The following is a 27,504-nucleotide window of genomic DNA, read 5'->3' as shown; positions in this document are numbered from 1 at the left end:
TTCTGAAGGGGCCTTAAAAAAAGTTTGTAAAAAATACATCAAATACAATCTGATTTTCTTATTATTTGCAGAACATCAAGAGTAATGCATAATTTTATAATGAAAAAAATCTTTAAAGGTGAAAAGTGTGCACTTTGACAGAAGCTAGCTGCCATCTTCAGATGATGTCAAAGAATAGCAGATGAATTGAAATGGGTGGATGGAAGGATCGAAATCCATTAAGATTTCATTTGTTCATCAGAATGTAATCATAACCTGGAGTTATGGGCTCTATGAAGCTCTACTCTAAACCTTTTAAAGATAGAAACACAAGGAACAGGGTTCGCTAAAATATTGGCACTGTACATTTTGGGTACATATTTAGGACATAAAAGACAAATGATTTGTTTAAACTTATTTCCTTGTCATCAAAGGTGCAACCATGGACATTGGCAGTTTGGAGACTGTGGTGGCAAACTCTGCATATGTGTCGGCACGTGGCAGCTTGGATAGAAGTACAGCAGCCACAATGCGTGACAAGAAAATGCGGGCCAGGTTGAAACTACCACACATCAGAGATTGTGAGAACCTGAAAACAAGTGTAGCCTCGACCTTTGACAGCATGTGTGTCAAACAGCCAATCGGCAAGCGACTTCTTCAGCAGTACCTAGAGAGTGAAAGCACCCATGCAAGTGCTGGACAACTGTGGAAAGACATCGCAGACTACAACTTATCAGAGGAGAAGGACAGAATGCAAAAGGCCCAGAAGATGGTCAATAAGTATTACGAGTCAGCATCAAAGAGCTTTTGCAACTTCCTGGAGGAAAAGGTTGTCAGTCGAGTGAAAGAGGACTTCAAGAACGTCTGTGGTGACCTGTTTAAGGAGAGTGAGGAACAACTGTTGGGACACTTGGAGAACAATGCTCTGGAAGGCTTCAAAAACAGCATGTACTTCCTGCGTTATGTTCAATTCAAGTGGTTGGAGAGCCAACCTGTTAACGAGGAGTGGTTCACAGAGTTCAGAGTGCTGGGTAAAGGAGGCTTTGGGGAAGTGTTTGCTTGTCAGGCTAAGGCCACAGGCAAAATGTATGCGATTAAGAAGCTGGAGAAAAAGAGGTTGAAGAAACGCAAAGGCTATGAGGTAAAGCACTGGCATCACCTTAAATGATACTCTATACCTTCTAATATTGGAGCCATAGCCATGCAATAAAATACAGTATATGTTCTCAAAATATATGGCTTCAAAAACAGCTCAGCATCACATACATAGTCAGTGGTGATTAGAATTTAATCTTGTTGAATATCACAGACCCATATGATAGTCCTGAGGTCCTCCAGTTGCTGTACTGGATTGTTATGGTGAAGAAAGAACTGAGCCAGAAGGCGACTCTCAATTTATCAGTTCATTTATGCTCCTATCCTCACCTATGGTCATGAACGTTGGGTAAAAGAACAAGGTCATGGATACAGGTACAACCCCTGGCAAAAATTATGGAATCACCGGCCTCGGAGGATGTTCATTCAGTTGTTTAATTTTGTAGAAAAAAAGCAGATCACAGACATGACAAAAAACTAAAGTCATTTCAAATGGCAACTTTCTGGCTTTAAGAAACACTATAAGAAATCAGGAAAAATAATTGTGGCAGTCAGTAACGGTTACTTTTTTAGACCAAGCAGAGGGAAAAAAAATATTTGAATCACTCAAATCTGAGGAATAAATTATAGAATCACCCTGTAAATTTTCATCCCCAAAACTAACACCTGCATCAAATCAGATCTGCTCGTTAGTCTGCATCTAAAAAGGAGTGATCACACCTTGGAGAGCTGTTGCACCAAGTGGACTGACATGAATCATGGCTCTAACACGAGAGATGTCAATTGAAACAAAGGAGAGGATTATCAAACTCTTAAAAGAGGGTAAATCATCACGCAATGTTGCAAAAGATGTTGGTTGTTCACAGTCAGCTGTGTCTAAACTCTGGACCAAATACAAACAACATGGGAAGGTTGTTAAAGGCAAACATACTGGTAGACCAAGGAAGCCATCAAAGCGTCAAGACAGAAAACTTAAAGCAATATGTCTCAAAAATCGTAAATGCACAACAAAACAAATGAGGAACGAATGGGAGGAAACTGGAGTCAACGTCTGTGACTGAACTGTAAGAAACCGCCTAAAGGAAATGGGATTTACATACAGAAAAGCTAAACAAAAGCCATCATTAACACCTAAACAGAAAAAACAAGGTTACAATGGGCTAAGGAAAAGCAATCGTGGACTGTGGATGACTGGATGAAAGTCATATTCAGTGATGAATCTTGAATCTGCATTGGGCAAGGTGATGATGCTGGAACCAATGAGATTTATAAAGATGACTGCCTGAAGAGAACATGTAAATGTCCACAGTCATTGATGATATGGGGCTGCATGTCAGGTAAAGGCACTGGGGAGATGGCTGTCATTACATCATCAATAAATGCACAAGTTTACGTTGATATTTTGTACACTTTTCTTATCCCATCAATTGAAAGGATGTTTGGGGATGATGAAATCATTTTTCAAGATGATAATGCATCTTGCCATAGAGCAAAAACTGCGAAAACATTCCTTGCAAAAAGACACATAGGGTCAATGTCATGGCCTGCAAATAGTCCGGATCTTAATCCAATTGAAAATCTTTGGTGGAAGTTGAAGAAAATGGTCCATGACAAGGCTCCAACCTGCAAAGCTGATCTGGCAACAGCAATCAGAGAAAGTTGGAGCCAGGTTGATGAAGAGTACTGTTTGTCACTCATTAAGTCCATGCCTCAGAGACTGCAAGCTGTTATAAAAGCCAGAGGTGGTGCAACAAAATACTAGTGATGTGTTGGAGCGTTCTTTTGTTTTTCATGATTCCATAATTTTTTCCTCAGAATTGAGTGATTCCATATTTTTTCCCTCTGCTTGGTCTAAAAAAAAGTAACCGTTACTGACTGCCACAATTATTTTTCCTGATTTCTTATAGTGTTTCTTAAAGCCAGAAAGTTGCCATTTGAAATGACTTTAGTTTTGTGTCATGTCTGTGATCTTCTTTTTTTCTACAAAATTAAACAACTGAATGAACATCCTCCGAGGCCGGTGATTCCATAATTTTTGCCAGGGGTTCTAGCAGAAATGACATTCCTCCTTTATGTATCTGGGCCTAGACTCAGGGACAGGGTGAGCTGCTTGAATATCTGGGAGGGACTTAGTAGAGCCACTGCTTCTTTGCATCCAAATTAGCTTGATTTGCTGAGGTGGTTCCCCTAGGTTCACCCTAGGGACACAAAGTAGTCCTGCACCCTGAGAATACAGAGCCTGGGCCGGTACTTTTCTTATCCCATCAATTGAAAGGATGTTTGGGGATGATGAAATCATTTTTCAAGATGATAATGCATCTTGCCATAGAGCAAAAACTGCGAAAACATTCCTTGCAAAAAGACACATAGGGTCAATGTCATGGCCTGCAAATAGTCCGGATCTTAATCCAATTGAAAATCTTTGGTGGAAGTTGAAGAAAATGGTCCATGACAAGGCTCCAACCTGCAAAGCTGATCTGGCAACAGCAATCAGAGAAAGTTGGAGCCAGGTTGATGAAGAGTACTGTTTGTCACTCATTAAGTCCATGCCTCAGAGACTGCAAGCTGTTATAAAAGCCAGAGGTGGTGCAACAAAATACTAGTGATGTGTTGGAGCGTTCTTTTGTTTTTCATGATTCCATAATTTTTTTCCTCAGAATTGAGTGATTCCATATTTTTTTCCCTCTGCTTGGTCTAAAAAAAGTAACCGTTACTGACTGCCACAATTATTTTTCCTGATTTCTTATAGTGTTTCTTAAAGCCAGAAAGTTGCCATTTGAAATGACTTTAGTTTTGTGTCATGTCTGTGATCTTCTTTTTTTCTACAAAATTAAACAACTGAATGAACATCCTCCGAGGCCGGTGATTCCATAATTTTTGCCAGGGGTTCTAGCAGAAATGACATTCCTCCTTTATGTATCTGGGCCTAGACTCAGGGACAGGGTGAGCTGCTTGAATATCTGGGAGGGACTTAGTAGAGCCACTGCTTCTTTGCATCCAAATTAGCTTGATTTGCTGAGGTGGTTCCCCTAGGTTCACCCTAGGGACACAAAGTAGTCCTGCACCCTGAGAATACAGAGCCTGGGCCGGTACGTATGGTTTAATTAGGACAGCTAAGTAGGGAGGTGCCAGTCCGTGAACAATTTTATAGGTTAGTAGCAGAACCTTCAAATCTGATCTCACAGAGACAGGAAGCCAGTGAAGAGATGCCAAAATGGATGTAATGTTGTCAAACTTTCTGCTTTGTGTCAAACGTCTGGCAGCAGCATTTTGAACCAACTGGAGACCCCTCATGCTGGACTGTGGTAAACCTAAAAATAGAACATTGCAATAATCCAATCTAGAAGAAACAAATGCATGAATCAGAGTCTCAGCATCAGCCATAGACAGAATGGGATGAATCTTTGCTATATTTCACAGGTGGAAAAAGCAGTCCTCATAATATCTCTAATGTGGAGGTCAAAGGACAATGTAAGATCAAAAATTACCCCAAGGTTCCTCATTTTGTCAGTGTGATGTATGACATACGAACCTAGGCTAAGCATTAGCTGGTCAAATTGATGCCAATGTCTCAATGGACCAAGAACCATCATTTCAGTCTTATCAGAGTTTAAAAGTAGGAAGTTGCTAGACATCCAGCTTTTCACTGATGCAAGGCAATCTTCTAAGGATTTTATGTGGATGAGATTACCAGCAGTTATCGGCATGTATAACTGAGTATCATCAGCATAGCAATGAAAGGTAATCCCAAAATGCCACAATATGTTCACAAGGAATGCTATATAAAGGGAGAAAACTAGGGGGTCTAAGACAGACCTGTGTCACCCCAAATTTCAAGTCACTAAGAGGTAGTGTTATTGTACAAAACACAGTGAGAACAGCTGGTCATGTATGACATCAACCATGCAAGGACACTCCCAGTAATCCCAAAATGATTCTCCAGCCTATCAAGTAAAATATGATTATCCACGGTATCAAACGCAGTACTAAGATCTAACAGCACCAGAACCGTAGTGGTGTCTGAATCCATCGCAAGAAGAAGATCATTCTCCACTTTAGTAAGAACTGTCTCTGTGGAATGATATTTTCTAAAAGCAGACTGCAGTGGCTCGAAAAGATTATTCTCAGTAAGTGTCATGATTTGCCCCTGCTCAGTCCTTGACAGTTATGTTTTTCTGTCAGTCTGTCCTTATTGAGTTCTTTTGTCTGCTTTTTTGATCATCTGTTTATGTTGCTTTTGTCACAGCTGTTTGTTTTCTATTCATCAGACTTCAGCCACATCTTGAGTTCCATTCTGGTTTAGTTTAGTCTTTCATCCACTGTCTTTGATTTTTGTTCATCGTTGCTTTTGTCACAGCTTGTTGTTTTATGTTCATCACATTTCGGCCACATGTTGAGCTCTGTTCTTGTTTAGTTTTGATCCACTGTTTTTGATTGTTTCATGTTTGCTTATTTCACTAGTTTGATTTGTCTGGTTTACTACATTAGTCTTCGGTTGTATTGTTTGCGTCAGTTCTGTTCTAGTTTCAGCCTTTCATTTTTTTGTTGCCTTCTTTTCTATTTTCGGGTCAAGTATTAATCTTTTCTTGTCAAGATCCCATGCGTCCTTTGTTCATTAGTTCTTCTTGATCTTGTTATTTTAATATTTCTAGTTTATGGTTATTAGTCATGTCCGTGTTGTCACTGCACTCCCTTGTCTACACTCCTCATCTCTGTTCTCATGTAGTTTCATCTCATGCCTAGTTTCATTTGTATCACTGTCTCCCTCTGATCCCTGCACTCTCTTGTCCTGCACCTGCATTTCCTCATTTCTGTTGGCCAAACCCCATTTTGTTTGTCATCTCCTCACCCACTTGTCACTGCACTTTCTTGCCTCAGTGTCTCTCGTCTTTGTTTGTCCACGCCCTCCTCCTGCCAGCTCACCACACCTGTTTCACATTACTGCTAATTATCTTCTGTGTATTTAAACCCTTTGAGTTGTGTTCTGTGCTTGTTCGCTGATGTTGTCTCCGTTCCAGCTCATGTACCTTAGTTCCTAGCCATAGTTCTTTGTTGCCAACTGTGCCTGTTTTTCTTGACCTTGCCTTTGTCTCAGCTTGTAGTATACTGTTTGCTCTGACCTCAGCCTGTACTTTTTGACGATGCCCTTGCTTTACACCTGCCTGTACCTACACCTCGCCAGCTGCCTTTTTGTGTACCAGACCCACTGCCTGAATTTTTGATAAAGCCTTTTAGATCCTACCACCTGCTTGTGAGTCTGCATTGTACTTCCTACCTCCTGCTGTGCCAGCTCCCCTGTGAATCATGACAGTAAGATGATCCATGAGCTGCCGTGAAACCACCTTTTCCAGAATTTCAAAGCAAAATGATAGATGTGATACTGGCCTGTAGTTTTTCAATACACTAGGGTCAAGATTAAGTTTCTTAAGTAATGGTTTAATCACTGCAGATTTGAAACATTTAGGAACAGATCCAGAGGTTAATGAGAGATTAATCATTTCCAGCACAGTCGACTCAAGAGCAGGCCACAGGTCCTTAAACAGTTTTGTTGGTATAGGATCAAATAAACAGGTTGTGCTTTTTGTAGACGTTACAGGTTTTTTCAGCACGCCTAGTGAAATACTATCAAATTCTGTAAATCTAGGTAACACCTCAGTAATGGCGCCCACCTCAATAACAGTGTGCAGTGCCTTGGTTAAGGCATGCTGAGATATGTTTAATGTAACGTGTCGTCTATTTTCTTCTCGAAGTAATCCAACAAATCTTGTGCTGTAAAAGGAGAGTGACTTACAGATGGTTGTCTATGAATACGTGTTGCCACCACGTCGAACAAAAACTTTGAGTTATGCTTGTTTTTGTTGATCAAATCAGAGTAACAGGTCCATTTTGTAGCCAGTAGTCATGCTTATAGTCTAAGATAGCATCACGCTATCTTTTGTATTGTTTTCCATGTAATAAACACCGTATATAACAGATTTTTTTTTCACATCGGATAAAATGTCCTGTCCGATCACAATACATTTCCATTAAAAACTCCGAGCATGTGGGACTGGAGTCATTTCTGTTATTAAAAGCCTGTCTGTTAATTTTTTCACACCGTGCTCAGGTATGGACCCACAATCTGACTTGCACCTGTTAAATCAGACATAGCAAAAGGCTGTGATTTGACACTTTTCTGCCTTCAGTTTGTCTGCCATCATATTTTAATAGTTTTTGTAGCGCGCACACTGATTACATTTCGGGATCACATGCATTTGGCAGAAAAGTCCACAACTTTACAATACAGAGTCTGAAAAAGAGAAATTTGTACACCTTTGAATTGGATGTGATGATTGTAGAAAGAAAAGCTTGTTGAGGGTCAAATTAGTCCATAATAAAGCATAATCCAGCAACGGGGAACTTTAAAACTGTCACGTACGTCATTTCATGGCAGAGTTACAGAGCTGCAGAAGCGTTCAACAGGCTTTAAATTAATTAAATAAATCATCAGAAATTGTAAGTTCATGTAAATTTGATAGCGTAACTATTTTTATATTTATTTTGATAGTACCTGTACCTGGATGTCTTGCTGTATGTGGTTAAATGACACAAAAAATAAAATAAAAAAATGTTGAAAACATAAAAGGTCCATTGAGTTGTTCAGCACAGTTGGCCCCAAAATGGCGCCATCAAGCCCGGCGCCAGAAAAAAATATTAAATCCAAATCAAATCAACTTTATTTATATAGCGCCAAATCACAACAAACAGCTGCCCCAAGGTGCTTTATATTGTAAGGCAAGGCCATACAATAATTACGGAAAAACCCCAACTGTCAAAACGACCCCCTGTGAGCAAGCACTTGGCGACAGTGGGAAGGAAAAACTCCCTTTTAACAGGAAGAAACCTCCAGCAGAACTAGGCTCAGGGAGGGGCAGTCTTCTGCTGGGACTGGTTGGGGCTGAGGGAGAGAACCAGGAAAAAGACATGCTGTGGAGGGGACCAGAGATCAATCACTAATGATTAAATGCAGAGTGGTGCATACAGAGCAAAAAGAGAAAGAAACACTCAGTGCATCATGGGAACCCCCCAGCAGTCTAAGTCTATAGCAGCATAACTAAGGGATGGTTTAGGGTCACCTGATCCAGCCCTAACTATAAGCTTTAGCAAAAAGGAAAGTTTTAAGCCTAATCTTAAAAGTAGAGAGGGTGTCTGTCTCCCTGATCTGAATTGGGAGCTGGTTCCACAGGAGAGGAGCCTGAAAGCTGAAGGCTCTGCCTCCCATTCTACTCTTACAAACCCTAGGAACTACAAGTAAGCCTGCAGTCTGAGAGCGAAGCGCTCTATTGGGGTGATATGGTACTATGAGGTCCCTAAGATAAGATGGGACCTGATTATTCAAAACCTTATAAGTAAGAAGAAGAATTTTAAATTCTATTCTAGAATTAACAGGAAGCCAACGAAGAGAGGCCAATATGGGTGAGATATGCTCTCTCCTTCTAGTCCCTGTCAGTACTCTAGCTGCAGCATTTTGAATTAACTGAAGGCTTTTCAGGGAACCTTTAGGACAACCTGATAATAATGAATTACAATAGTCCAGCCTAGAGGAAATAAATGCATGAATTAGTTTTTCAGCATCACTCTGAGACAAGACCTTTCTAATTTTAGAGATATTGCGCAAATGCAAAAAAGCAGTCCTACATATTTGTTTAATATGCGCATTGAATGACATATCCTGATCAAAAATGACTCCAAGATTTCTCACAGTATTACTATCAACTCAATCAATCAACTTTTTTCTTATATAGCGCCAAATCACAACAAACAGTTGCCCCAAGGCGCTCCATATTGTAAGGCAAGGCCATACAATAATTATGAAAAACCCCAACGGTCAAAACGACCCCCTATGAGCAAGCACTTGGCCACAGTGGGAAGGAAAAACTCCCTTTTAACAGGAAGAAACCTCCAGCAGAACCAGGCTCAGGGAGGGCCAGTCTTCTGCTGAGACTGGTTGGGGCTGAGGGAAAAAACCAGGAAAAAGACATGCCGTGAAGGGGGGCAGAGATCGATCACTAATGATTAAATGCAGAGTAATGCAAACGGAGCAAAAAGAGAAAGAAACAGTGCGTCATGGGAACCCCCCCACAATCTACGTCTAAAGCAGCATAACCAAGGGATGGTCCAGGGTCACCCGATCCAGCCCTAACTATAAGCCTTAGCGAAAAGGAAAGTTTTAAGCCTAATCTTAAAAGTAGAGAGGGTATCTGTCTCCCTGATCTGAATTGGGAGCTGGTTCCACAGGAGAGGAGCCTGAAAGCTGAAGGCTCTGCCTCCCATTCTACTCTTACAAACCCTAGGAACTACAAGTAAGCCCGCAGTCTGAGAGCGAAGCGCTCTAATGGGGTAATATGGTACTACGAGGTCCCTAAGATAAGATGGGACCTGATTATTCAAAACCTTATAAGTAAGAAGAAGAATTTTAAATTCTATTCTAGAATTAACAGGAAGCCAATGAAGAGAGGCCAACACGGGTGAGATATGCTCTCTCCTGCTAGTCCCCGTCAGTACTCTAGCTGCAGCATTCTGAACCAACTGAAGGCTTTTTAGGGAACTTTTAGGACAACCTGACAATAATGAATTACAATAGTCCAGCCTAGAGGAAATAAATGCATGAATTAGTTTTTCAGCATCACTCTGAGACAAGACCTTTCTGATTTTAGAGATATTGCGTAAATGCAAAAGGGCAGTCCTACATATTTGTTTAATATGCGCTTTGAATGACATATCCTGATCAAAAATGACTCCAAGATTTCTCACAGTATTACTAGAGATCAGGGAAATGCCATCCAGAGTAACGATCTGGTTAGACACCATGCTTCTAAGATTTGTGGGGCCAAGTACAATAACTTCAGTTTTATCTGAGTTTAAAAGCAGGAAATTAGAGGTCATCCATGTCTTTATGTCTGTAAGACAATCCTGCAGTTTAGCTAATTGGTGTGTATCCTCTGGCTTCATGGATAGATAAAGCTGGGTATCATCTGCGTAACAATGAAAATTTAAGCAATACCGTCTAATAATACTGCCTAAGGGAAGCATGTATAAAGTGAATAAAATTGGTCCTAGCACAGAACCTTGTGGAACTCCATAATTAACTTTAGTCTGTGAAGAAGATTCCCCATTTACATGAACAAACTGTAATCTATTAGACAAATATGATTCAAACCACCGCAGCGCAGTGCCTTTAATACCTATGACATGCTCTAATCTCTGTAATAAAATTTTATGGTCAACAGTATCAAAAGCAGCACTGAGGTCCAACAGAACAAGCACAGAGATAAGTCCACTGTCCGAAGCCATAAGAAGATCATTTGTAACCTTCACTAATGCTGTTTCTGTACTATGATGAATTCTAAAACCTGACTGAAACTCTTCAAATAGACCATTCCTCTGCAGATGATCAGTTAGCTGTTTTACAACTACCCTCTCAAGAATCTTTGAGAGAAAAGGAAGGTTGGAGATTGGCCTATAATTAGCTAAGATAGCTGGGTCAAGTGATGGCTTTTTAAGTAATGGTTTAATTACTGCCACCTTAAAGGCCTGTGGTACATAACCAACTAACAAAGATAGATTGATCATATTTAAGATTGAAGCATTAAATAATGGTAGGACTTCCTTGAGCAGCCTGGCAGGAATGGGGTCTAATAAACATGTTGATGGTTTGGATGAAGTAACTAATGAAAATAACTCAGACAGAACAATCGGAGAGAAAGAGTCTAACCAAATACCGGCATCACTGAAAGCAGCCAAAGATAACGATACATCTTTGGGGTGGTTATGAGTAATTTTTTCTCTAATAGTCAAAATTTTGTTAGCAAAGAAAGTCATGAAGTCATTACTAGTTAAAGTTAATGGAATACTCAGCTCAATAGAGCTCTGACTCTTTGTCAGCCTGGCTACAGTGCTGAAAAGAAACCTGAGGTTATTCTTATTTTCTTCAATTAGTGATGAGTAGAAAGATGTCCTAGCTTTACGGAGGGCTTTTTTATAGAGCAACAAACTCTTTTTCCAGGCTAAGTGAAGATCTTCTAAATTAGTGAGACGCCATTTCCTCTCCAACTTATGGGTTATCTGCTTTAAGCTACGAGTTTGTGAGTTATACCACGGAGTCAGACACTTCTGATTTAAAGCTCTCTTTTTCAGAGGAGCTACAGCATCCAAAGTTGTCTTCAAAGAGGATGTAAAACTATTGACGAGATACTCTAACTCCCTTACAGAGTTTAGGTAGCTACTCTGCTCTGTGTTGGTATATGACATGAGAGAACATAAAGAAGGAATCATATCCTTAAACCTAGTTACAGCGCTTTCTGAAAGACTTCTAGTGTAATGAAACTTATTCCCTACTGCTGGGTAGTCCATCAGGGTAAATGTAAATATTATTAAAAAATGATCAGACACAAGGGAGTTTTCAGGGAATACTGTTAAGTCTTCTATTTCCATACCATAAGTCAGAACAAGATCTAAGATATGATTAAAGTGGTGGGTGGACTCATTTACTTTTTGAGCAAAGCCGATAGAGTCTAATAATAGATTAAATGCAGTGTTGAGGCTGTCATTCTCAGCATCTGTGTGGATGTTAAAATCGCCCACTATAATTATCTTATCTGAGCTAAGCACTAAGTCAGACAAAAGGTCTGAAAATTCACAGAGAAACTCACAGTAACGACCAGGTGGACGATAGATAATAACAAATAAAACTGTTTTTTGGGACTTCCAATTTGGATGGACAAGACTAAGAGACAAGCTTTCAAATGAATTAAAGCTCTGTGTAGGTTTTTGATTAATTAATAAGCTGGAATGGAAGATTGCTGCTAATCCTCCGCCACGGCCCGTACTACGAGCATTCTGACAGTTAGTGTGACTCGGGGGTGTTGACTCATTTAAACTAACATATTCATCCTGCTGTAACCAGGTTTCTGTTAGGCAGAATAAATCAATACGTTGATCAATTATTATATCATTTACCAACAGGGACTTAGAAGAGAGAGACCTAATGTTTAATAGACCACATTTAACTGTTTTAGTCTGTGGTGCAATTGAAGGTGCTATATTATTTTTTCTTTTTGAATTTTTATGCTTAAATAGATTTTTGCTGGTTATTGGTGGTCTGGGAGCAGGCACCGTCTCTACGGGGATGGGGTAATGAGGGGATGGCAGGGGGAGAGAAGCTGCAGAGAGGTGTATAAGACTACAACTCTGCTTCCTGGTCCCAACCCTGGATAGTCACAGTTTGGAGGATCCAAGAAAATTGGCCAGATTTCTAGAAATGAGAGCTGCTCCATCTAAAGTGGGATGGATGCCGTCTCTCCTAACAAGACCAGGTTTTCCCCAGAAGCTTTGCCAATTATCAATGAAGCCCACCTCATTTTTTGGACACCACTCAGACAGCCAGCAATTCAAGGAGAACATGCGGCTAAACATGTCACTCCCGGTCCGATTGGGGAGGGGCCCAGAGAAAACTACAGAGTCCGACATTGTTTTTGCAAAGTTACACACCGATTTAATGTTAATTTTAGTGACCTCCGATTGGCGTAACCGGGTGTCATTACTGCCGACGTGAATTACAATCTTACCAAATTTACGCTTAGCCAGCAATTTCAAATGTCCTTCGATGTCGCCTGCTCTGGCCCCCGGAAGACAATTGACAATGGTTGCTGGTGTCGCTAACTTCACATTTCTCAAAACAGAGTCGCCAATAACCAGAGTTTGATCCTCGGCGAGTGTATCGTCGAGTGGGGAAAAACGGTTAGAGATGTGAACGGGTTGATGGTGTACACGGGGCTTCTGTTTAGGGCTACGCTTCGTCCTCACAGTCACCCAGTCAGCCTGCTTTCCCGACTGCCCGGGATCTGCCAGGGGGGAACTAACGGCAGCTAAGCTACCTTGGTCCGCACCGACTACAGGGGCCTGGCTAGCTGTAGAATTTTCCACGGTGCGGAGCCGAGTCTCCAATTCGCCCAGCCTGGCCTCCAAAGCTACGAATAAGCTGCACTTATTACAAGTACCGTTACTGCTAAAGGAGGCCGAGGAATAACTAAACATTTCACACCCAGAGCAGAAAAGTACGGGAGAGACAGGAGAAGCCGCCATGCTAAATCGGCTAAGAGCTAGTAGCTACGCAACCTAGCGGATTCCTAAAAACACACAAAGTGAATAATGTGTAAATAATTTAGAGGTGATTCAGCAGAAGGAGTGCCCCAATCAAGGCACCAAACAGGCCATGAAGCAGCACAGGCAACGCACGACAACAGCGAACGCACGACAACGGTGCTAAAATAAAATAAAAATCGACTAAACACGCTGTGGAGCAGCACAGATAACGCACGACAACAGTGCTAAAAAAAAAAAAAAATAAAAAAATAAAACGAAAGCGTTAGCAAGCTAGTTAGCTTGCCAACGCTGATGAAAGTTAGCTGATAAAAGTGCTCCGTCGCGATGTTTCGACCGTTAGAGGTCTTCCTTAGGCGTTGGAGCACAGTAAAAAAGTAAAAAAAAAAAAAGTAAAAAGGTAAAAAAGTAAAAAAGTCTTGAAAAAGACTGTTAATTCAAGTCCAAAGCAGCAGGTAGCAGTCTCTGTGTAAACAGTCCCAACAGAGAGCCAAAATTCTGATGCAATCTCACTCCGAAGACGGCAACCTTGCAGCTGATTTTGTTGCTGCTCCTTTAACATATATTTTTAATCATAATTACTAGAGGTCAGGGGTAATGCCATCCAGAGTAAGGATCTGGTTAGACACCATGTTTCTAAGATTTGTGGGGCCAAGTACAATAACTTCAGTTTTATCTGAGTTTAAAAGCAGGAAATTAGAGGTCATCCATGTCTTTATGTCTGTAAGACAATCCTGCAGTTTAGCTAATTGGTGTGTGTCCTCTGGCTTCATGGATAGATAAAGCTGGGTATCATCTGCGTAACAATGAAAATTTAAGCAATGCTGTCTAATAATACTGCCTAAGGGAAGCATGTAAAAAGTGAATAAAATTGGTCCTAGCACAGAACCTTGTGGAACTCCATAATTAACCTTAGTCTGTGAAGAAGATTCCCTATTTACATGAACAAATTGTAATCTATTAAATAAATATGATTCAAACCACTGCAGCGCAGTGCTTTTAATACCTATGGCATGCTGTAATCTCTGTAATAATATTTTATGGTCAACAGTATCAAAAGCAGCACTGAGGTCTAACAGAACAAGCACAGAGATGAGTCCACTGTCTGAGGCCATAAGAAGATCATTTGTAACCTTCACTAATGCTGTTTCTGTACTATGATGGATTTTAAAACCTGACTGAAACTCTTCAAATAGACCATTCCTCTGCAGATGATCAGTTAGCTGTTTTACAACTACCCTTTCAAGAATTTTTGAGAGAAAAGGAAGGTTGGAGATTGGCCTATAATTAGCTAAGATAGCTGGGTCAAGTGATGGCTTTTTAAGTAATGGTTCAATTACTGCCACCTTAAAAGCCTGTGGTACATAGCCAACTAATAAAGATAGATTGATCATATTTAAGATCGAAGCATTAATTAATGGTAGGGCTTCCTTGAGCAGCCTGGTAGGAATGGGGTCTAATAGACATGTTGATGGTTTGGAGGAAGTAACTAATGAAAATAACTCAGACAGAACAATCGGAGAGAAAGAGTCTAACCAAATACCAGCATCACTGAAAGCAGCCAAAGATAATGATATGTCTTTGGGATGGTTATGAGTATTTTTTTCTCTAATAGTTAGAATTTTATTAGCAAAGAAAGTCATGAAGTCATTACTAGTTAAAGTTAAAGAAATACTGGGCTCAATAGAGCTCTGAGTCTTTGTCATCCTGGCTACAGTGCTGAAAAGAAACCTAGGGTTGTTCTTATTTTCTTCAATTAGTAATGAGTAGTAAGATGTCCTAGCTTTACGGAGGGCTTTTTTATAGAGCAACAGACTCTTTTTCCAGGCTAAGTGAAGATCTTCTAAATTAGTGAGACGCCATTTCCTCTCCAACTTACGGGTTATCTGCTTTAAGCTGCGAGTTTGTGAGTTATACCACGGAGTCAGGCACTTCTGATTTAAGGCTCTCTTTTTCAGAGGCGCTACAGCATCCAAAGTTGTCTTCAATGAGGATGTAAAACTATTGACGAGATACTCTATCTCACTCACAGAGTTTACGTAGCTACTCTGCACTGTGTTGGTATATGGCATTAGAGAACATAAAGAAGGAATCATATCCTTAAACCTAGTTACAGTGCTTTCTGAAAGACTTCTAGTGTAATGAAACTTATTCCCCACTGCTGGGTAGTCCATCAGAGTAAATGTAAATGTTATTAAGAAATGATCAGACAGAAGGGAGTTTTCAGGGAATACTGTTAAGTCTTCAATTTCCATACCATAAGTCAGAACAAGATCTAAGCTATGATTAAAGTGGTGGGTGGACTCATTTACATTTTGAGCAAAGCCAACTGAGTCTAATAATAGATTAAATGCAGTGTTGAGGCTGTCATTCTCAGCATCTGTGTGGATGTTAAAATCGTCCACTATAATTATCTTATCTGAGCTAAGCACTAAGTCAGACAAAAGGTCTGAAAATTCACAGAGAAACTCACAGTAACAACCAGGTGGACGATAGATAATAACAAATAAAACTGGTTTTGGGACTTCCAATTTGGATGGACAAGACTAAGAGTCAAGATTTCAAATGAATTAAAGCTCTGTCTGGGTTTTGGATTAATTAATAAGCTGGAATGGAAGATTGCTGCTAATCCTCCGCCCCGGCCCGTGCTACGAGCATTCTGGCAGTTAGTGTGACTCGGGGGTGTTGACTCATTTAAACTAACATATTCATCCTGCTGTAACCAGGTTTCTGTAAGGCAGAATAAATCAATATGTTGATCAATTATTATATCATTTACTAACAGGGACTTAGAAGAGAGAGACCTAATGTTTAATAGACCACATTTAACTGTTTTAGTCTGTGGTGCAGTTGAAGGTGCTATATTATTTTTTCTTTTTGAATTTTTATGCTTAAATAGATTTTTTCTAGACCCTAGTTTACTGCCCTCAGCCCACTGGGAAAGGATGGCCCCAATGTCTGAGGCATTGACCTCCACGATGAACTGACAATCTGGGTCTGGTTGTATGAGTATGGGTGCAGTGGTAAACCAGTGTTTAAGTGACTGAAATGCTCTTTCGGTTTCAGAGGACCAATGAAAAGGTGTTTTAGCGAAGGTGAGTTTATGAAGAGGGGCTGCAACCTGACTGAAATTGCAGACAAATCTGTGGTAGAAATGGGCAAACCCAAAGAATTGTTAGAATTGTTAACATTGAGGGAGTGGGCCAGTCAGAATCAGCACAGATCTTAGAGGGATCAGGTTTGATTTGATTATGTTGGAACACAAAACCCAAGAATGAAATAGTCTTCTGGTGGAATGTGCATGATTCTCTAATAACTGATTCAATACAAGACGAACATGGAGAATATGTTCTGAAAGATCTTTGGAGAAAATTAATATATCGTCCAGATATACAAAAAAGAGACAATTGAGAAATCTTGCAACAGGTCATTTACCAGGGCCTGAAATGTAACGGGTGCACTGGTGAGGCCCAAGGGAATGATAAGATATTTGAAGTGAGCTAAGGGGTGCTAAACGCTGTCTTCTACTCGTCTCCCTATTTGATTCTGATCAAATGGTATGGATTATGCAGACTGAGTTTGATGAATATAGACACTCCGTGTAAGGAATTAAATGCAGAATCTAAGAGAGGAAAATAATATTTATTGTGAGCGGTGATGGCATTTAACCCCCAAAAATTGATACAGGGGTGTAAGGTCCTGTCCTTTTTCCTGATGATAAAGAAGGCTGCCCCAAGTGGGTAGGACGAGGGTCATCTGAGTCCTGCAGCCAAGGAGTCTTGTATGTACTGCTCCATCGATTCTCTCTCCGGGTGTGACAGGTTGTAAAGGGGGCTGGAAGGAAGGGATGCATCTGGAAGCAGATTGATGCAGCAGTCATAGGGTCTGTGCAGAGGTAATGAGAGTGCCCGACTTTTACTTAACACTTTGCATAGGTCATGATATTGTTCCAGTACGGAGGAGACATCCAGGGGGGTCGTTTCATACTCCTTGCCATTGGGGGTAAGTGGCATGAATGGGCTAAGGCACCTAAGGTGGCAGGCTTCGCTCCACCGGGTAATAGCTCCGGTCATCCAATCTATGTCTGGGTTGTGCAGGGAAAGCCAGGTGTGCCCTAACATCAGTGACAGAGGGGAGGAGTAAATGAAAAAATTAATGGATTCATGGTGATTTCTTGAAACAATCTGAGTTTTGGGAATGGTTTGGTGAGTTATGGTGGGGAGTGGAGTACCGTCTAAAGAATTCACCAAATCAAATCAATTTTATTTATATAGCGCCAAATCACAACAAACATAGGCCTGCCAATTGCCTCCACTGGAATGTGAGCTTTAGTGATTATGCTGTGATCAATGAAATTGGCCTCACCTCCTGAATCCACCAGTGCCTGCAATTACAGGGACTGATCTTCATAAAGAATACTATGGCCGGGATTTCACTGTGCGGAGTGCGATCACCCATGAGACGTGTATGGCTCACCAATAGCCCGGGGTCTATTGGTGAGCACTGGCTTTTGGCTGATCTGGGCATTCACGGAGGATATGCCCCCGGGCACTACAGTACAGGCACTCCCCAGATTCTAACCTATGCTTGCGTTCTTCGGGCGTTAGTCTAGCCCTGCCAAGCTGCATCGGCTCCTTCACAGGGGGCGCTGTGGGTCCGGGGAGTGTGCTGCCGGTGGAGCGCGAGGAAGAAGGCGCAGGACCTGGAAGGAGGTGATGCGTGTCCTTCAAAGCCTATATAAAGTGAAATTTGATCCAGAATCTGGATCATCTACAAAGTTGAATGGAGTCTTTCATTCAATTTTGTATCTTTTCACCACAGATACATATCCCATCAAAAACTGTGCAGTAGTTTAGACGTAACCCTGCTAACAGTCAGACAAACAGACAGACAAATAAAAAAACGTTAATTTATTACATCCTTAGTGAACGTAATAATAACAGGCATTTGTTACTGAAAATATTTTTATTTATTACAGGAGGAAATACACAGAGGATACAATAACATTAAAGGTTATTTGGCACATCAGGTCTTGAAACTGATTACATTACTGATTTTGGGTTTGTGTTTAGGGGGCTATTGTGGAGAAACGCATCCTTGCCAAAGTTCACAGTCGCTTCATTGTGTCGCTGGCTTACGCCTTCCAGACGAAAACTGACCTCTGCCTAGTTATGACCATCATGAATGGCGGTGACCTCAGGTGCTGTATAAAAACACAAAATACACACATTTACACACAGTGCTCTGTACATTAAAGATTATGACATGGCAAGTTAACACTTAACTTGATAGAAATGATTATCTGAAATGTATTTATGACTCGTCAACATTCTAATTTAATGTGCCTGTAATGACATTTTCTTTGGTTGAAATTCAAATTGAACACACCTCTAATTACACTCTGACTAGTAAGAATGAACCTTGACCTTCCCTAAAATTCTATTTTAAATGATCTATGATTCCATTTTAACTGATTACTCGACACTCTTATTCAAATGATCTTTATTGTAGTTATGAACAGTCATTCAAATTACAGTATTCTTAATTTAGTGTATCTTTGAACCAGTTCATGGAATAAAAACCAGAAATGTTTGGTATTTTGCTAGGAATGAAAACAGTTATTTTTTTGTTCTTGAAAAGGGTTCCATTTACAATGAGGTCAGGTTCACTTCCCCCTGATGTTTATTTTGATTGTTACTGGCAGGACAAAGTGTCAGCGTCCTGTGTTTCACCCTGAGAAACACACCTGGAGCAGTCAAACTGAGGGATTTCTTTAAAAAACACTGCATATATTGGGGTCATTATTATGCTTTTTTTTTGGGTGAATTAAATGGGATTTATTTTCATCGTGAGAAAAATGCTGAAGATACATGGTGAAGAAATGCTGAAGATGGCTGAACGCTAGAGGGAGTATATTTCAACTTTTATTATAACTTAATTTTGTTGGTGTTAATGGGACAAAGCACTGGAGTACTCTGGTTTATGGAGAGAAATGCACCCTGAGCAGACAAACCCAGAGGGACTTCTTTAAAAATGCTACGTTTCTTCAGTAATTTTTTTTCATGATAAGAAGTTAAAGTATTTCCCAGACATTGTCTTCCAAAAGAAGGATGACTTATCATCAGGCTGTGATGATGAATCCAACTGAAATGACATAACAGGTCAGATTGAGACTTTATATTTACTCAGTGTGTGAATGGTTTTAACATTTGAAACAGTCCAACTGTATGAATGGTCGTGTGAGGACTGGAGCGTTAGCTGTTGAGCTAGTCAAAGGACAGCAGTGGGTTAGCCCTCTGTCCATTATTTTGGTCTGTGAGGTTGAAAGCAACACAGCCATCTCGTTTAAAAATGGACAAACACACTGCTTCACTTTAAATACACATTAAATCTATTTCAGGTGATCTGCGCGTACCCTCTTTCTCTTAAAAGGCTTTATTTTACTTAGTGTCCTATTTTGGAACGTTCTAGCTTCTGCTGCCTGCTACAGAACATTGTATTTTCTTCTACGTTTTTGTGGGAGCATTACAGCGCCACTTACAGGTCTGGCATATACAGTGGGGTAAAAAAGTATTTAGTCAGTCCCTGATTGTGCAAGTTCTCCTACTTAGTTCCTTCTTAACAACAGTTTATACTTAACTGCTACCTCCATGTCATTTACATAGAACAGAAATAATAGAGGCCCCAAGATACTTCCTTAGGGGGACTCCACATTTTACTATAGCAGGTTCAGATATGACATCATTTACATTAATCATTTGGTTTCTACCTGACAAATAACAGTTGAACCATTTACAGTGGGGCAAAAAAGTATTTAGTCAGTCCCTGATTGTGCAAGTTCTCCTACTTAGAAAGATGAGAGAGGTCTGGAATTTTCAACATAGGTACACTTCAACTGTGAGAGACAAAATGAGAAAAAAGAATCCAGGAAATGACATTGTAGGATTTTTAAAGAATTTATTTGTAAAGTATGCTGGAAAATAAGTATTTGGTCAATAACAAAAGTTGAACTCAGTACTTTGTAACATATCCTTTGTTGACAATGACAGAGGTCTGACATTTCCTGTAAGTCTTCAGCAGGTTTGCACACACTGTAGCTGTTTTTTTTGGCCCATTCCTCCATGCAGATCTCCTCTAGAGCAGTGATGTTTTGGGACTGTCACTGGGCAACACAGACTTTCAACTCCCTCAACAAATTTTCTATGGGGTTGAGGTCTGGAGACTGGCTTGGCCACTCCAGGACCTTGAAGTGGTTTTTGTGGAGCCACTCCTTCGTTGGCCGAGCGTTGTGTTTGGGATCATTGTCATGCTAGAAGACCCGTCCACGTTGCATCTTCAATGCTCTCACTAATGGAAGGAGGTTTTGGCTTAAAATCTCACGATACATGGCTCTGTTCATTCTTCCCTTAACACGGATCAGTCATCCTGTCCCTTTGGCAGAAAAACAGAACCAAAGCATGATGTTTCCACCCCCATGCTTCACAGTAGATATGGTGTTCTTGGAATGCAACTCAGCATTCTTCTTCTTGAAAAAAACGATGAGTTGAGTTTTTACCACAAAGTTCTTTTTTGGTTTCATCTGACCACATGATATTCTCCCAATCCTCTTCTGGATCATCCATATGCTCTCTGGCAAACTTTAGACGGGCCTGGACATGGCACTGCAGGATTTGAGTCCCTCTCTGCGTAGTGTGTAGCCTTTGTTACTTTGGTCCCAGGTCTCTGCAGGTCATTCATCAGGTCTCTCTGTGTAGTTCTGGGATATTTGTTCACCATTCTCATGATCATTTTGACCCCATGGGATGACATCTTGCATGGAGCCCCAGATCGAGGCAGATTATCAATGGTCTTGTATGTCTTACATTTTCTTACAATTGCTCCTACAGTTGATTTATTCACACCAACCTGCTTGACTATTGTAGACTCACTCTTTCCAGCCTGGTGCACATCTACAATTTTCTTCCTGGTGTCCTTCAACAGCTCTTTGGTCTTGGCCATGGCTGAGTTTGGAGTCTGACTGTTTGAGGCTGTGGATAGGTGTCTTTTATACAGATAATGAGATCCAACAGATGCCAGAAGAAGAAGACGTTACAGGTCTGTGAGAGAACCAGAAATCTTGCTTGTTTGTGGGTGACCAAATACTTATTTTTCACCATAATTTAAAAACAAATTCTTTAAAAATCCTACAATGTGATTTCCTGGATTTTTTTTTCTCATTTTGTCTCTCACAGCTGAAGTGTACCTATGTTGAAAATTACAGACCTTGAACTTGCACAATCAGGGACTGACTAAATACTTTTTTACCTCACTGTACAGAGTTTTCAATGTCCTACAACTGACATGGAACATTATTAAGGGCCTCTTTACACATAACACGAAAGATGCAGAAACCAGAAGAAAATCTGCGAACTAAACACAAAATAAGGAACCACAAACCATCGTGCGCGTGCATGAACACAGTGTGAGCAGCTGGAACGTGCTGCACCGCATCGCACCGCTAATGTGGACAAAAATAAAATAAAAACCAGCTGTATAATTAGTGACTATCACGGGGTTGATATAAATAATAAATAAAATGGGACACAATACAGAACCCTGCAGTTAAGTAACCCTGGTAAAATAAAAAATAAATGCCACTCACAGGATTCAAACCTGCAATTTACAAAAACTCTGATTACCAGATGGAAATTTTACCACTGCGCTACAATCACTGCCTTATAACAGGAGCATAAAATGGTTAAAATCAACAGGGAGATAAATGTATTTTTTAATGCTGTAATAATTGACAAAATGGCGTTTGTTACGGCGTATTTTTGGTGATACCTGACTGAAAGTGGCGTATTTGTGGCACTGTTGGCTTGTCAAGTCATCATAGTCCTGCGGCCCGCGTGTTCTGGCGGAAATGTGCATTGGGCCAGACACATGTGACATTCAGATTGCCTGCTGCATGATCTGACAGTCCATTTCACATGGAGCAGCCTGCCAATGTGCATGGTGTGCGACCACTGCAGGCCAGCTGTGTGCGCTCAGACGTGGCTGTCCGGCCCCCGTGTGATCATGTCTGTCAATACATATCATCAGGATGTTATGCGAGTGTGCTCTCCCCCCGCACGCCACGTGTGTGTGTGTGTATGTGTTGGGGGGAGGCAACACACATGCACATGTGCGATATACATGCACACCACATATCTGTTGGTTTTTGCAACTCCACAGTCGTGGGACACTTCAATCGTGTTATGTGTGAAGGGGCCCTAACCGGTTTGGGAATTATATTTTTTTGTTCTAACCAGTTTGGTAACATCAATTTTGGGTGGAACCCTAAACCGGGAATCCAGTTTTTGGCCTATTAGGCTATAAACAGATTCATTCATTAGTCACTATTCATTCATTAGTCAATGATCTATTGTTTGACCTTGTAGTAATGGTGATAGTGTGCATGGAAAGTGACACATAAAATCAATGGCTCTCTAAGATAGCTAGCCAGGCTACTTAGCATATAGCTGACCTGAAAATGCGCAGATTATTCTATACCCACTTCATGATTTTATTCAATAATTTAACCCTACGATTATGATATTATGTGTTGTAATTAGCCTCACAATGGCAAAATGCCCAGTCTGTGAAGGCACCATATTGAAGAACTAGTTGCCGTGCAATTCTTTTGCAAACACACGTAGACAAAATTTGCATGGTCAATCGCTTGTATGACTACCACATAAAATATCTAAAAAGCATATGTAATGATGTAATTTTTCTAATTACACTGGTGCCAATTGTTAATAGCCTGTTGCTATGGGAGATGTGTGTTTTCAGGAATACTAAAAAGAAAATATATTTAAAAAAAATTGAGAAGGAGGAGGGAAGATCATATTCAAAGACAATTCTCAGAATTTCTGAGTTTAAATGTGTAATTTACAAGAAAAAACTATGGGTGTGGCACTGAATAACAGAATTTAAGAAGCGCTGTGTAACATTTTACTTTTTACTTCATTTTTAGGTTTCACATGTACGATGTAGATAGCAAAAATCCTGGTTTCAGTGAGCTTAGGGCTTGCTACTACACGGCCCAGGTTATTTGTGGACTGGAACACCTTCACCAGCACAGAATCATCTACAGAGACCTGAAACCAGAGAATGTGCTGCTGGACGATGCAGGTAAGCACTTTTATACAGGTACCATGAACATGGCCTACCTCCGGCAGCTGATGGAAGCAATAATCAAAGCGACAGAAGTTATCAACTCTGCCTGTTTGTTTGTGTGATTGTGGACGATATCTCAAAAAGTAAGATTTCATTTAAATCTTATGGTCCTTGGGTCTGAAGGGGGTTGATATAGATTTTGCAACAGTGTGGATGCATTTTTTCTATTCATTGTATTCCTTATCAAGGCAAGATTGATTTTCAGGATCTCCACATTATCTGAGAGGAAACCAGCCCTTGTAGACACGGGAAATGTGCAAATTTACAGAAAGGGGTAATGTCAAGTTAAAACGTTCTTGCTGTCAACTGCACTGCTGTGTTGTGAAACAGACTGATAGGTCTGAGTTCTAAAACCATTTGAAAACCAGAGTCATAACAATTTTTTACAACCATCCATCTATTTTGTCCTTAAAACAACTCAGTCATTAATGCACATGGGTGATTCTTAACTACGGGCACTATTGGCCTTGTAATTTCCACCACACCATTGCCTTACAATATACAGCGCATTGGGGCAACTGTTTGTTGTGATTTGGCGCTATATACATGCGCTCTGATGTCACTGTTTATCTCCATAGAAACTACCCAAACAATCTTTCATACAAACTGTTTAAAGGGACATTACAGTGTTGTGGTGGAAATTATGGCAATAGTGTGGGACAACTACATTTTGTTTAAAAAAATCACAACAGTTGTATGACATTGAATACCCCAATTATGTTTTGATTATTTTACTGATATTTTATTCAGAGATATTTTAAAACATTAGAAAAAACGTTTCTTTGCCATTCATTTTTATCATTGAAGATCAAAAGTCTGGGTGTGGGACAAACACAAAACGGCAATATTTGCATATAATGATGCAGAAAAAAGGTGAAAAAGTCATCATAGACTACTAGAACAAATTTCCTAACACACTTTCATTGTAAAGATAACTATAAAAGTGTGAAATTTCCCCTTTTTTCTGTTTTTCATACAATATGATCAAAGGACATAATAAGTGCCTGTAGTCTAAGAATCACCCACATATAGATGTAGGGGGCGAGTTCAAGTTCAACCCCTCCCAAAATGTTATGCACATCGCGAAGACGGAAAGAAGAGTTTGTGAAACATTGAAACAAATGAACAAATTGCATGAGAAAATATTTATCCCGAAGTGCCTGAAACCCTAAATGCCTTTTGGCTTCTCTCTTGTTTCACTCAGGATTGCCACAGCACATCAGATGTGGATCTGCATGTTGATTTATCACAAGTTGCAGGGGTGGCCTTGAACTGGGCACATTTTGCAATGGAAACAAGCGCACGTAACCGCTTGGTCATCACCCCCACTGAAGTCCTAATTGAAACAACTGCTTCAGAAAATGATTCACCCTTCAAGAATCAATTTTTTTTTAAAGTGTCTTTCAAAAACAATTCTATCAAGCATTTTAACGAAAAGGAAGGCAATCGCTTGTCAAAACAGTTGAACTAATTGAAAGGATTGCTTCAGTAAATGTTTCACTCATTTGAAATCCTTCAAATGCTAAACTGCTGAAGAAAAATTAGTCTGTCAAAAGGCTCCAAATACTAAAAACTCCCACATATAAAACAGCTGTTTCAGAAAATGGTTGTCAAAACATTTTAAGAAGAAAGTGAAGCAAATTTTCCTGAAAATATTTTTTTATTATTATTTATTTATGGAAATACCTTAATCACTATGTGGATGTTTCAGAAAATAATGATTTTCTCAAAGTGCTCCAAAGAATAAATTTTAAAAATTGCGTCAGAAAAGGATTCTTTTGAAATACCACAAACACTGAGCAGTTGTTCAGAAAATAACTATTCTGTCAAAATACTTCAAATGCAAAATGAAACAGTTGCTTCAGAAAGTAATTTATGTTTTTCGAATTCAGAAAAAAAAGTTGTGTCAAAACAACTCAAACACAAAGTGAAGCAAATGCTTCAGAATAGGATTAATTCTTTTGAAATGCCATAATGACTAAATTGATACTTCACAAAATAGCAATTATGTCAAAATGCTTTAAATAACAAAAGAAACTTTTACTTTATAAAATGATTCACCCTTTGAAACACCATAAACAATGGGCAGGTACTTCAGAACAAAATTAATCTAAGCTCCAAAAACAAAATGGAACAACTGCTTCAGGAAATGATTCACTCTTTGATGCACCCTAGACATTGAGCAGTTGCTTCATAAAATAATGATTCTGCTGAAATTCTTCAAATGTTAAGTGAAACCTTTGCTTTTGAAAATGATGCACTCTTTTGAAACTTTCAAAAAACACAGCAAACCATTTGCTTCAGTGAATGATTGAAAACAGAATGATGCCATTACAGCACTGTGATGGCATCACCTTGTGGACAGTGGGACCCCCACAAAGTGAATTCGGAACCACTCCCTTGCAAAACGACAAATGACTGACAGTTTTTCCATGTTTACTTTTACTGTTGTGTAATTCTTTAATTGCCAACAAGTTTTTCGGTGCAAATAAATTCTGATTATTACCTGTAAATCGATTAAGTTCAATGAAGTTTATTAAATGAACAATTAAGTGAACGAGTCAGTGTCCATGTGTCAGTGCACTAATGAATCCTGTTTCATCAGGTCATGTGCGTTTATCAGACATGGGTTTGGCTGTTGAACTTCCACCAGGAAAAGATAAAACTAATGGATATGCAGGAACACCAGGTTAGTTATTCACATCATTTTGACATGATGTTGAACACAATGGTGGAGTAAAGAGAATATCTTCTATGAATTCAGGTTTTATGGCTCCAGAACTTCTCCAGAAGAAGGACTACGACTACACTGTGGACTACTTCACTCTAGGAGTCACCCTGTATGAAATGATCACAGCCAAAGGCCCCTTTAGAGTACGACGAGAGAAGGTGTGAAGCAAATACAAATACTCTTAAGTCACTTGCTCGCTCTGTGGCCAACATGTGTTTGTCATGCTTTCAGGTCGAGAATGATGAAGTGACTCGCAGAATTATTAATGACCCGGTTTCATACCCAGCCAACATTGGCAAAGTTTGCATGGACCTTTGTGAGTGTCTGATGGAGAAGGACCCGGCAAAACGCCTCGGCTTCAAAAACAATGACTGTGAAGAGCTCAAGAATCATCTTTTCTTCAAGGACATCAACTGGGGCCGCCTGGAAGCAGGTGGGTAACACCTCCAACATCAAACATAATGAAAAGTATCAATTTTAAGACACAAATCATTTTGATTCTTCATGCGATAGATCAGCACCTTATGCTCCAAAGAGTCACATGGTCACTTTTTAAAAAATCAAATCCTGTCAGACATTAATGGGCAACATGAACATTCCACTTTGAATGCACTGATACCTCAAAAGTGAAACAATATTAATTAATTAATTTTCTACATTTGTCACTGATTTCTCCATCTAAAGGCATGCTGCCGCCCCCATTTGTCCCTGACCCTAAGATGGTCTATGCAAAAGACATCGATGACGTAGGCGCCTTCAGCACAATTAAGGACATTGTTCTTGGTGGCAAAGACGTAGAGTTCTTCAATGACTTTGCATCTGGCAAAGTCCCAATCCCCTGGCAGGAGGAGATGATCGAGACGGGTGTTTTGGAGAGCTGAATATCTGGGGTGAGAAAGGAAAACTGCCCAATGACCTCGACCCGAACTATGTGGAAGCCAAAGGTGGAGGGTGTGTCCTCCTTTGACTTGTAGTACTGGATGGAATTTGTGTTGTATGTTTGCAGTAGAATGTTAAAATAAAGAATGACTTTTAAACATGTCCAGATTTGGTAATTGCTCTTGCAGTGCTATATACCTAATCTGTATAACATACAATCTGGAAAATAATCAGTTACTATTGTATGGAACTCATTATATATGTATATAACTTGTAATAAACACTCAGATACAAATGTACATTTGTAATGCTTATAGACACACAGTTTGTCTGGATGCCATCACATCACTGAAATATTGTATTAGAATTGTTCTGTCATTGTAATTTTTCTGCTGTAATCCTAAAAGTCAATACAATTGCAGCAAGAACTTCAAAACTGTTTTGTTGAAAGAATAAAAAAAAAATACTTGGTATAAAAC

General features: G+C 39.9%; 1 protein-coding gene across 1 annotated transcript; it reads left to right on the top strand.

Annotated features, from left to right (window-relative positions):
- Window positions 1-239: 239 nt before the first annotated feature.
- Window positions 240-27,027, top strand: grk1b (G protein-coupled receptor kinase 1 b). Its single transcript, XM_034177452.1, has 7 exons — window positions 240-1,120; window positions 18,288-18,415; window positions 23,213-23,370; window positions 26,021-26,104; window positions 26,180-26,304; window positions 26,378-26,579; window positions 26,831-27,027. The coding sequence occupies exons 1-7, from the start codon at window positions 422-424 to the stop codon at window positions 27,025-27,027; spliced, it is 1,593 nt and encodes a 530-aa protein (XP_034033343.1). The 5' UTR covers window positions 240-421.
- The last annotated feature ends 477 nt before the right edge of the window (window positions 27,028-27,504 follow it).

The sequence above is a fragment of the Thalassophryne amazonica genome, chromosome 9, assembly GCF_902500255.1.
Source record: "Thalassophryne amazonica chromosome 9, fThaAma1.1, whole genome shotgun sequence".
NCBI lineage: Eukaryota > Metazoa > Chordata > Actinopteri > Batrachoidiformes > Batrachoididae > Thalassophryne > Thalassophryne amazonica.
Note: the sequence above shows the minus strand (reverse complement) of the source record. Positions and strands in the feature narration are given on the sequence as shown.

Excerpts from the sequence above, each read along its gene's own strand:
- grk1b (XM_034177452.1), top strand. The coding sequence starts at position 422 with ATGGACATTGGCAGTTTGGAGACTGTGGTGGCAAACTCTGCATATGTG. Across the intron at positions 18,416-23,212 it reads ATGAATGGCGGTGACCTCAG|GTTTCACATGTACGATGTAG; the intron begins GTGCTGTATAAA and ends CTTCATTTTTAG. Across the intron at positions 23,371-26,020 it reads TGTGCTGCTGGACGATGCAG|GTCATGTGCGTTTATCAGAC; the intron begins GTAAGCACTTTT and ends CTGTTTCATCAG.